Here is a 12,848-nt window from a genome sequence, read left to right as displayed (position 1 = left end):
GATCCTGGTTTTAATGCAGTGGTATCATTTGTGGTTGGGGTGACTCGGGTCCCCAATGATCCTACACACCTTTATACACACCTGAATAGTGGAAAGTTCACATCTACAGATGCACTGGGCTGTCTGCACCACTCTCTGCAGGGTCCTACAATTGAGGGAAGTACAGTTCCCATACCAGGCAGTGATGCAGCCAGTCAGAATGCTCTCAATTGTGCCCCTGTAGAAAGTTCTTGGGATTTGGGGGCCCATACCAAACTTCTTCAACCGTCTGAGGTGAAAGAGGCGCTGTTGTGCTTTTTTCACCACACAGTCAGTATGTACAGACCACGTGAGATCCTCAGTAATGTGTACGCCGAGGAACGTAAAGCTGTTCACCGTCTCAACCCCAGATCTATTGATGTCTATAGGGGTTAGCCTGTCTCCATTCCTCCTGTAGTGCACAAGCAAGCTCCTTTGTTTTTGTGACATTGAGGGAGAGGTTGTTCTCTTCACACCACTGTGTTAGGGTGATGACTTCTTCTCTGTCGGCTGCCTCATTATTATTTAAGATAAGGCCAATCAATGTAGTATCATCTGCAATTTTAATTAGCAAATTGGAGCTGTGGATGGCGACACAGTCACGGGTATACAGAGAGTAAAGGAGGGGCCTTAGGCCACAGCCCTGAGGGGCACCTATGTTGAGGGGCGGAGGTGAGGGACCCCAGTCTTACCACCTGCTGGTGATCTGACAGGAAATCCAGGATCCAGCTGCACAAGGCAGGGTGAAGGCCGAGGTCTCTGAGCTTCTTGACAAGCCTGGAGGAAATTCTGGTGTTGAACGCTGAACTGTAGCCCAAGAACAGCATTCTCACATAAGCATGTCTCTTCTCCAGATGTGTAGGGATGGTGTGTAGAGCTTTGGCTGTTGTGTCATCTGTCGATTAGTTGTGTCGGTTGGCGAATGGTAGGGAGTCCAGTGTGGGTGGTAGCATGCTGCAGATGTAGTCTTTGACCAGCCTCTCAAAGCATTTGCTTGTCATTGAGGTGAGTGTGACAGGGTGCCAGTCATTCAGACATGTTACCTTGGTCTTTTTAGGTACTAGGACAATGGTGGATGTTTTGAAGCAGGAGGGCACTCTGCACTGGGAGAGGAAGAGATTAAAAATGTCTGTAAACACATCTCCAGTTGTTCTGCGCACATCCTGAGTACCCACCCTGGAATGCCGTCCAGTCCTGCAGCCTAGCGACTGTCCAGTCATTGGAAACAGCTGCGTACTCCAGCCTCAGAGATGACCAAGGTGCAGGTTGGATCAGCGGCTCTCCTCGGGGGCTCAGTGTTGGCAACATTGAACTGAGCACAAACAAGATTTAGCTCACCTGGGAGAGAGGCAGCGATGCTGGCAGCACCACTGCATTTAGCTTTGAAGTCTGCGATGGTGTGCAGACCTTGCCATAATCTGCGTGTGTTGTTGGTGGAGTTTCTGATTGTATGGAAAGCAGTCTTGGACTACAGAATAGCACACACCAAATGCTGGAGGAACTCAGCTCTGCAGCATCTGCAGAATATCTTGTGGTGAGCCTACAGGGTGATATTGATGTTTTTGTAAATTGGCAGAGGGAGATGCAGCCAAATTGCACAGAGACATGGCCTCTGGCCCACCCTGTCCATGCCCTTTAAATGTCATGATACTAGCCTGATGCACTTATGTTGTACAATTACCGGAATGGATAGCATGCAAAACAAAGCTTTCTCTGTACCTTGATACATGTGAATACAATAAATTAATTACCAATCACTTGCGTTTACCACTCCCTCTGGCAGATTGTTTCATTTACTCAATATTTCCTGTGTGAAAAGATTGCTCCTCAAGTCCCATATATATCCTCCCACTCTCACTCTAAACCTATGCCCTCTAAGTTTGTATTCCTTTCCCTGGGGAAAAAAAGATTCCCCTTATTTATTTTATAAATCTCTATTAATGTTATCCCTCAGGCTCTCCTGTTTCATTTTAATGATATACTTGCTATTGCAGAGCAACTACAACTATATGCATACCCTAAATATGTCCTTACCAATGTCTTGTACAGTCTTAGCTAACATCCCAACTCCTGTATTCAGTATCTAAAACAGTGAAGGGAAGCCTGACAAACACCTTCTTTATCACCCTCTCTAAATGTGCCGTCTCTTTCAAAAGTTCAAAGTTCAAAGTAAATTTATTATCTAAGTACCTATATGTCACCATATACAATCCTGAGATTCATTTTCTTGTAGGCATACTCAATAAATCCATAATAGAATAATAACCATAATAGAATCAATGAAAGCCCACACCATCTTGGATGTTCAACCACTGTGCAAAAGATGACAAACTGTGCAAATTCAAAAATAATGAAATAGTAACAATAAATAAACAATAAGGCCATAAGATATAGGAGCAGGATTAGGCCATTTGGCCCATCAAGTCTGCTCAGACATTCAATCAGAAAGGAATTATCCCGAAACGTCGACATCGCTTCTCCCTATAGATGCTGCCTAGCGTGCTGTGTTCTACCAGCATTTTGTGTGTGTTGTTATGTTATTTTTAGTTGTCTTTTTAAAAGATTAATATTAATAATTTCTGAACAGATTTTCTAAAATGCTCTTTATGGAAAAAAAAGATGCTGCCTGACCTGCTGAGTTCCTTCAGCATTTTGTGTGTGTTGCTTGGATTTCTAGCATCTGCAGAATTTCTCTTGTTGCTAAAATGCATTATTTATTTCAATCCGTCTCTTCTAGTTGTTCTTTTTCATGCCTTGTGGCACATTGGGCAGCATTTTTGGCGCTTCTGTAGTATTTTTGACTTTTTTTATGAGGCCAAGTTGCTAGCTTGACACTCGCCCAGCATGGATGGAAAGCGTGCAAGGAACCAGCTGGATTCGAACTCAGGACCTTTCACCTCGAAGTCCGGTGCTGATGTCACTACACCACCTGTCTCTGCTATACTTTTATTAATAGTAAAACAATGAATTAAAAAAAAGCCCATGCAAAGCATCTGGCCCAGATGTTGTACCTGGCTGAGTACTGAAGACCTGTTAATCAACTGGCTGAAATGTTTACTGACGTCTTTAACTTCTCACTTCGGCAGTCTGAGGTCCTCATCTGCTCCAAGCCAGCTTCAGTCATATTGGTGCCCAAGAAGGGCAAGGTAACCTGCCCCAATGAATATCGTCCAATCACACTTACACCCAATACGATGAAAGGTGAGAGACCAAACATATCAATCCCTGCCTGAGGAGTAACTTGGATCCGCTCCAATTTGCTGACTATCACAACGGGTCAACAGCCCTGCATTCAATCCCCTCAAAACTACTCAATAAGCTCCAAGACCTGGGCCTCAATACCTCCTTGTGCAGCTGGATCCTCAATCTCCTCACTTGCCGTCCCCAGACATTTCAGATTGGCAACAACATCTCCACCACAATCTCCATCAGCGCAGGTACACCACAAGGCCGTGTGCTTAGCCCCCTGCTCTGATGGCTTTATATTTATGACCATGAGCCTAAGCACAGCTCCAATGACATATTCAAGTCTGCTGATGACACCATGGTTGTTGGCTGAACCAAAGGTGGTGAGATTGAAAATCTGGCTCAATAGTGCCACAACAACAGCCTCTCACTCAATGTCAGCCAAACCAAAGGGCTAATTATTGACTACAGGAAGAGGAGGCTGGAGGTCCATGAGTGAGTGCTCAGCAGGGAATCCAAGGTGGTGAGGGTCAGTAACTTCAAATTCCTTGGCATTTTAACTTCTGAGGATCTGTCCTGGGATCAACTCATAAGTGCCATTATAAAGAAGGCATGGCAACACCTCTACTTTCTCAGAAGTTTGCACGGATCTGGCATGCCATCTAAAACTTTGACAAACTTCTGTAGATGCGCAGTGGAGAGGATCCTGACTGGTTGCATCGTGGACTGGTTCAGAAACACTAATGCCCATGCACAGAAAATCTGGACACAACCCAATTCATCACAGGAAAAGCCCTCCCCATGCACTCAGAAAAGTTCGCCTCCCCTGACTTAGGCTATGGTAGATGGGTGCCCACTGGTCAGCAAGTGCTCTGTTACCATGCTATTTGACTCTCTGGTTCAATGAACAAATGAGTAAGCACATTCCCCATACTCAACGAATGAAACCAGAAGCTCAGTGGAATTTAGCTATGAGTCCTATACTTTGTTATGTTGCAATGTTTGCAAGAGTGGGAGTATGCAGGGAGATATCACTAGTTTGTTGACTTTTCATTTCTTAGTCACTTAGTCAGATAATGGTGAACATGCGCTATTTTTAAAACGAAAATCACAATTATATTGTTCCCTTCACAAGATCAGTGTGACCCAAAATAATATTTTTGAAGTGTAGGTAGTTTTCCATTTCTATGGTCCCACAGTGTTAAGTTGACTTGTATCCACTGCAGTTCTCAGAGTTCAGAAGCCACAGACTTTCCCACTGGTAGGATCTGAATAGGCAAGCGTTAGTGAAAAATCTTTAAGTCTTGTTGCTCATGCTCTTTATAGTCCTCTGGCCAAGAATGTTCTTGAAGAATTTTCTCTGTCCTGAAATACTGATGATGAATAGTGTTTGGATTAGGACACCTGATCTTTAGTAGGGCAGCCCACCGGTGAAGTTAGTGACCTTGCAGAGGTTCTCTATACTGGGGATTTTAGCCTGGGAAAGATGTTGATACTGTTTTAACTTTCCTGCCAAGGATCTGGAGAATTTTATGATGACAATGTAGGTGTAATTTCTCCTGTTCTTTCACATGCTGGCAGTGACTCAGAAATCTATAGGAGGCCAGAGATCACTACTGCTCGGTAGATCATGTGTTTGCTGATGGATTATAAGCCAGTGCACCCTTTTTTCAGTCAGTCGAAGGTAGTGTAGGTGCACTGAACATCTTGGTGAATTTTGGCATCGATGCCTATCTTTACCAAATGACAGAAAGTGATGTATATTTTCCAAAGATTGAGATCAGAATTGTGCAAAGGGACCAGGTTACTATAAGAATTTTCTTCTGTAATTCCATCTGTTTCCATACTTCAGTGGAAGAGTCAATTATGACACACAGCTGTTTCTGATTGTGCAAATACACAGACATTAATTGTGTACTGTAACGATCTTTGACTTTGGATAATTTTGGTTCTGGAATGGATGTGTCAAGAACTGAACAGGCTCTTGCTTAATCAGTAGGTTGACTCAATTCCAGTGAGAAACCCTTTCAAGGTAATTTGCAGTATCTGTAGGGAGAGAGACTGAGAAGAGGATTAGAGTGATGACACCAGGTTCAGATTTACTTATCAGATGGGCATCGAATCATGCAGTCAAACAGATCATGTGCACTAACAAACTATATACACAAGGATGTGCTGGGGACAGCCCACAGGTGTTGTCACACGACTTGGTGACAACATAGTATGCCCACAGTGTTCAACAGAACTTTAGCAGCAACAATAACAATGCCAACAGCAGCAAAACCAGCATTTTCCCACCCTCTCTTCTCTCGTATACACACACACACACACACCTTCTTCTTATTCTTCTTCTTCTTCATCGGCTGTCCATCGATTTTCGATGATGACTGAAGCCTGGGCAAGGTTGTATGGGAGACCGGCAGTTGCCCATGCTGCAAGTCTCCCCTCTCCACGCCATCAATGTTGTCCAAGGGAAGGGCATTAGGACCCAGGCACAGGCATCAGGCCTCCAAGCTCCAGTCTCTGACCCACGCACAGGCATCAGGCCTCCGAGCTCCAGTCTCTGACCCACGCACAGGCATCAGGCCTCCGAGCTCCAGTCTCTGACCCAGGCACAGGCATCAGGCCTCCAAGCCCCAGTCTCTGACCCAGGCACAGGCATCAGGCCTCCGAGCTCCAGTCTCTGACCCAGGCACAGGCATCAGGCCTCCGAGCTCCAGTCTCTGACCCAGGCACAGGCATCAGGCCTCCAAGCCCCAGTCTCTGACCCAGGCACAGGCATCAGGCCTCCAAGCTCCAGTCTCTGACCCAGACACACAGACTCGAGCTCCAGACCTCCAGCTCTGGATTCACTGACTTTGGTCTTAGACCCGTTGGGCTTTCTACCTCGGATCTGCCGATCACTCGTTTGACCTATGGACCTTGACTCCAGCATTGGCTAATCCCAGGTTTGACCTTCAGGCCTTGACCAACCCCAAACTCCGGGATCACTGACCTTTGACTGTGGAGACTTGTAGACTCGCACGGACCTCTAGTCCTAATGGCCTGGGGAGTCACCAGCCCTCGTGACTCCTGCCATAAAGACCTCCAGTTTGGGATTGATGACCCAGGGATCACTGGTTTTCTTGGCACCTGTTCATCCTACCTCCAGGATTGCTGACCTTCAACCTCGGAGCGTTCCAACCTGGGCTCCAAACACCAGCTCTTGCCCTGACTCTTCATTCTCTCATCACTGTCCCTGAATCCTAACCTGACCCCTAACTCCCCGCACTGTCCCCAAGACCATCTCTATGAACCTAAAAGAAAACAACAAAGTCTGACCCACAATGTCACAGAGCCAGGAGCACGGTGCTAAAAGTCTAAGTACAACCAAATTTGAGGAGGATTCTGAAGTTCAAGATGTTAGTGACTTCAAAAATGGCCAGTCATTGATGGTGCTCCCTCTACATTTCACTTGGATTTGCCTGACATATTCTTTATATCTCAGGTACAAAAATCACATTGAAACACTGGGAGGTGCTCTTTGCCTTACTCAATGACTTACCTTCTTGTAGACTGGAATGAGGAAATTCCTTTCTTGATAATGTTCACGCTTCATTTATCTCTAAGGATGGTATGTTCAATACATAGATCAGGAAATCGAGGGTTGCAAAATCGTGACAGAACTATCTCTCCATGTGTGGGAGGGAGGAGAACAAGGAAAACAGGAGTGGTTAGAGAAATCGATGTTGATGTCATTCACCCCTTTTATTTTCACTGATTCTGGTGGCCCTCTTACCCCTCATCTTCCTCTCCCCTGCCCTAATAACCTGCCCATTATATCCCTCTGGCACCCCACCTCCTTCCCTTTACTCCCATGGTCTACAGTCCTCCCCTTCTTCTTTAGCCCATTGCCTCTTCCACCTACTACATCCTAACTTCTAACACCACCTCCTTTCATTCTCCCTCTCCCACCCTATCTTCCCCCTCACCTGTATTCACCCATTTCCAGTTCCCCTTCCCCCCACCTTTCTGTTCTCACTTCCCCCTCCCTTTTCAGTCCCAGTGAGGGTCTTAGCTTGAAACGCCTGCTGCTCCTTTCCTCTTTAGATGCTACCTGACCTTCTGAGTTCCGAGCATTTTGTGTGGGTTGCTCAAGATCTCCATCCTCTGAGGAAATCTTTTTTGTCTCAGTCTTGCTGCACTGAAGCTTTGTTATTCAGCAACCAATTTGGACGAGGCAAAGTGATAATGATCATAAGATCTATTTTAATGATTTGTTGAGGAAAAAGTCTCAATTCAGCACAAAGGAGAAGTTCCGTGTTATTCATTTTCAGGACATGGACATTGCTGATAAGTCTGGCATCCACTGCCCATCCTTAAATGTCCTTGAGGAGGAGATAATGAGACAGATTCTTGAACTGCTAGAATTCTTCTTTGGTGAAGGTATGTCCACAGTCCTGTCACATGGGAGTACCAGAACTTAGAACCAGCAATGGTGAACATGGCTGATCCAATTCCTTAACTAATTTGTGCTTTTACTGAATTCAGCAATGCAGTGTAACAATTTGTTTTCAAGCTGAGTATCTGGCCTTCTGGCATTTATCCTACTAAAGTAAGCACTGCAAATAAATCAATATCATTTTAATCCCTGCCCTGTAATCAAGTCATCAAATTATGAAAGGATTGAATTGCTTGTCATAAAGTCATTTGATGAAGTAACCCACTTGAAAAGGCCTTAAGCCAGTAGTCTCTGTAAAAAAAGTTTTCTAGTGTACTGTGCAATAGTGGTGTAATTTGTTCTGATTTTATGGATAAGAATTTTCCTTCAAGGGGTCCTTAATCAGCTTGCCCTGTCACATGCTAGGAAAACTGTCAAACTCAACTGATTTACTTCTGGAGCTGTTTTCTTAATTGTAGAATGCACTTAACTTCAAAAGCAGTAGGCCATTTTACTGAGCGGGACGTCATAAACACAAGAGATTCAGCAGATACTGGAAATCCAGGGTAACGCACACAGAATCCTGGATGAACTCAGCAGATCAGACAGCATCTCTAGAGGAATTAGGTGCCAGTGTTTCGAGCCAAGACCCTTCATCTCCTTCTCTGTTACAATTCTGCTCAAAACATGGACCATGTGACATACAGCTAACATTTCAATCATATTAAATTTGATATTGGTCTAATTCTCACATCAAGAAAGTTGGTTTTGTGGATTAGGAATGATAATGCAGACAATATACAGAAAGTGCTGGCCGGGCAGCATCTATGGAGGAGAATAAACAGGCAATGTTTTGGGTTGAAACCCTTCACTGGGACTTGATTAGACAGAAATACTGGCTATTTATTTCCCTCCATAGATGCTGCCTGACTTGCTGAATTCTCCAGCGTTTTGTGCGTGTTGCTCAAGATTTCCAGCATCTGAAGAAACTCGTGTTTATAATCCATGCAGAAATAATTGCAGAAGCTGAAAAGCAAATCTGATGTACAGTGTGGCAGAACAAGTTTTGGTATGAAAACCATTGCTGATGTTACAGTTAGAGGCATAGAACAATACAGGACAGAAAAAAGGCCCTTTGGCCCATCTAGTGCATGTTGAACTATTAATCTGCTTAGTTCCATCAAACTGCACCCAGAACATAGCCCTCTCATTCATGTACCTTAAACATTTCACCTTTCACCCTTAACTTCAAAGTACAAAATACGTTTATTTTCAAAGTATGTGCACAGAATACAGCTCTGAGATTCAGGCAGCCATGGAACAAAGAAACACCATGGAACCTCTTCTTAGAAAAACATCAAACACCCAATGCAAAAAAAAGAACAAAATGTGCAAATGGCAAGAAGTGAGTTCTGGAGCACTTAGTTACATCCAACATCAGTGGAAAAAACCTGCTTGCATTTACTCTATCTATACCCTCATAATTTAGTATACCTCTATCAAATCTCCCCCCATTCTCCTACATTCCAGGGAATAAAGTCCAATCCTATTCAGATTTTCCCTATAATCAGATCCTCAAGTCCTGGTAACGTCCTTGTATATTTTCTCTGCACTCTTCCAATCTTATTGATTTACTTAATGAAATACTATAAAAAGCTCTGTTGCAAGATGGTGGATGCTAGGAATTTGAAGTCTGAATCAGACACAATTCGATTGAGTGAACAGGGACACAAACAGGCAGGGTCTGGTATTGGTGCTGCCATCAGATGAATCCATTGATTGGGGGGAGGCGTGCAATGTAAGGTGGAGAGAGGATTCAGGGTTGTGATCTGGAAGTCCAAACAAAGTTAGTGGTTCACATACAATGCTGGAGGAACTCAGCAAGTCAGGAAGGGGAATGTATGGAGTAGAATAAACATCTCAGCCTGTGACCTTTCATCAGGACTGGAAAAGAAGGGGGCAGAAGCCAGAATAAGAAAATGGGAGGGAGGGTGAGGAGTACAAATTAGCAGATTATGGGTGAAATGAGCTGACGGAGGAGGTGGGTGGGTGAGGGGATAGCTGTTTTTGGTAAAGGGCTGAAGAAGGAGTCTGATAGGAGAGGACAGTGGACCATGGAAGAAAGGAGAGGAGGATGGGATCCAGAGGGACGTGATGGACACGTGAGGAGAAGAGAATGGACGAGAGGATAAACAGGATAGGAAGTGGGGGGAAAAACAAGAGAGAGGGGGAGAAATTACCAGAAGTTGGGGAAATCGATGTTCATGCCATCAGGCTAGAGGCTACCCAGACAGAATATGAGGTGTTGCTCCTCCAACTTGAATTTGGCCTTATCATTAGCAGTAGGGGAGGCTGTGGACAGATATGTCAGCGTAGGACTTGGAAATTGAATTGAAATGAAGAGCCATCGGCAAATCCTATCTTTTGCAGTGGACAGAACAAAGGTGCTTTATAAAGCATCAGTCCCCAGTCTACTTCAGGTCTCACTGATGAAGAGCCTGCAGTGGGAACACTGGATAAGATAGATAACCCCAACAGACTCATAGGTGAAGTGCCACCTCACCTGGAAGGACTGTTTGGGACCCTGAATGGTGCTGACGGAGGAGATACTGGGGCAGGTGTGGGACTTGTTATGCTTGCAGGGATGTGCCGGGAGGCAGATCGGAGGTGAGGGGCAAGTAGGCAAAGGAGTCATGTAGAGAGAGATCCCAATGGAGGGGTGAACAGGGAAAGATGTGCTTGGTGATAGGATCCCAATGGAGATGTCAGAAGTCACGGAGAATGATGTGTTGGATACGAAGACTCGTGGGGTCCTAGGTAAGGACAAGGGGAGCCCTATCCCTGTTATGACAGTGAGAGCATGGGGTGAAGGCAAATATCATAACCAGCATGACTTGGCCAATAACAGATCAAGCTCAGATGATGGTGTGTGTACATTGTAAAGTTTGAGTATGAGATTTTCAGTTTTGCTGTGGGCGCGGGGGCGTGGTAGAGAGTATGAACATTTGGTAGTAGTCCCAGTCATTAGGTAGGCTGGCTTTTGAAGATGTATTCAGTCATCTTACCTTGCATGTGAAACCACTCACGCAACTGGCTCCTCTCCAACAGCGATAAGGCTATCAGCAGCTTTATTAACACTGGCTGGTCGCCTGAAATTATTTGTCGTTCTGTCCGAATCTTCTGGTCGCATCGAATGAGCACGTTGGGAGGGGACGGGGAGTTGGAGGGATTGGGGATAGTATTACGTTTAACTCTGCATGTTGATCATATTGCTACCTAGAAGAACTTGTTTTATACAAACATAGCAGTCATTTTTACTTTAATAAGTCCGAATTGCTTGTTAATATTACATTAAGAAGTTTGAAATATTTCAGGAAAGGCATGATGAAATAACACATAAATGCATATTTCCTTCTGGTGTTTATTTGAAAGACTCAGTAAGAGGATTTAACCTGGGAAGCGAACTTTTCATTCCTTACACGTAACTGGAAGCGACTGATCTGAAAAATTCTTGCCAAATGATACATACAATCGCGTTCTACTGTTGCCATCGTTACTTGACAGCAACATTCTTGATGACGTACCAATGACACCTGTTCTGGCCCCGCCTCTGTTCCCAACAGCAGCCATTCATTAATTTCAGGAGGCGGGAGTCGTCATCGCGCAGTGACGTCGGGACCGTACGGTGGATAAGTGGTGTTCTTGCAGGAATCAGTTCTATACTGTAACAGTGCAGCTACCTGCAGTGGAGTTTCGGCGGTGCATGGTTCGCGTATAACCGGTGGGAAGCACTGAGAGATCATGTCCAGGCATCACAGGACACCCGCCAGAACAGTAGACAATCTTATCGAAGTGAAAAGCAAGGTACAATTTATTAATTGCTTGATGTATTATGTAACTTTGTTTCTCTCAAGGGCTGAATTGGTCGTGTATTATTAAACCCCATATATTACCGTGAGTTTTTATAATAACGTAAGGTGGTTCAGGTTATGTAACAATGCAACAAAACGAGCCAGAGTTCAATTGTTCTCTCGGTTTTTTTGGATGTTTTCCAGTGATTGCGTGTGTTATATTCGTAAATGCGTGCGGACCACGGTTACTTGCGCTGCGCTGTTCCTCGGGTCGAATTGATCCGCTATTGATGTAAACAAACCTCACCTACCTTTAAAAAAAACCCAAGACGTAGAAATGTGGCGGATTCTTATAATTGCGACTCTTTATATTTCTGTCAATTGTCATTCAGTCCTTTCTGGGCACTCTTTAAGCAATGGTGTCCATTTCTCGCCAGCATAATTCTCATTATTGGCTGTTAATATTGGAGCCATATTTAATGATATTACATGTTATAAAATATTTGAAATGTTGCTCCTGGAATAATTTTTTTAGATTTACAATCTGATTTTTTTAAAGCAATATTTTTGGATTGGTGTTGTTTTAATCCGGTGTAAGCCTGTTTGGCTCGGCGTGTTAAGGATGCAGGTGCTGGAAACTCCGTTTTCCCTCCCACAGTTCGATGCCGAATTCCGAAGATTCGCTCTAAAGCGTTCCAACATTGGAGGGTTTCAGGAATTTTACCAGCTGATTCAAGCCGTCCATCAGATACCACACGTGGACGTATTGTTGGGGTATACCGATATCCACGGGGATTTACTACCCATTAACAACGATGACAATTATCACAAAGCGGTCTCGTCTGCCAACCCTTTACTGCGAGTCATCATTCAGAGACGCGGTAAGTCAAAAAACGTGACTAACTGCGACCTTCCATTAAAAGGCTGGTGCTGGAACTGTATCCCGTAAACACAATATTGAGACGTACTGTATAACTAGTGTCACAGAGTCCGATAGTGCCTTGATATTTTGTGTGACGATATATAGTCGCCCCTCTCAAGCACTCAATAATGTAATGCGCCATAATCACTTCTTGTTCTAAATGTGCGCTGTATCCTACAACTCCCACACCTTCTTTGCCCACTAAACGGTCTCAGTCGTAGGAAGAATCCGGCTAAATCTTTAACTTCTTGCAAAATAGCCAGAAGGAATAGTAATGCACGTAGTTACTTACAATGAATGCTATTTTTAGCAAAATCTTTCTCTATTGTTCATGTTACAATTTTGTCTATTTTTAGCACACAAGGCATATTGAGTCACCTGGTCCACTTACTAATGCTAGAAATGGGTGCATTAAATGGCTGCAAACTGACATGCATAAGTTTATTTGGTT

General features: G+C 44.2%; 1 protein-coding gene across 1 annotated transcript in view; it reads left to right on the top strand.

Annotated features, from left to right (window-relative positions):
• Nucleotides 1-11,303: 11,303 nt before the first annotated feature.
• Nucleotides 11,304-12,848, top strand: part of pard6a (par-6 family cell polarity regulator alpha) — an 80,212-nt gene continuing 78,667 nt past the window's right edge. The window contains exons 1-2 of the mRNA XM_073069917.1: nt 11,304-11,488; nt 12,134-12,356. Coding sequence (XP_072926018.1) covers nt 11,426-11,488; nt 12,134-12,356 — 286 coding nt within the window. The 5' untranslated portion in view covers nt 11,304-11,425. The remainder of the gene's footprint in view (nt 11,489-12,133; nt 12,357-12,848) is intronic.

Source organism: Hemitrygon akajei, chromosome 17, assembly GCF_048418815.1.
Source record: "Hemitrygon akajei chromosome 17, sHemAka1.3, whole genome shotgun sequence".
Lineage (NCBI taxonomy): Eukaryota > Metazoa > Chordata > Chondrichthyes > Myliobatiformes > Dasyatidae > Hemitrygon > Hemitrygon akajei.
This window is presented reverse-complemented; position numbering and strand designations above follow the sequence as displayed.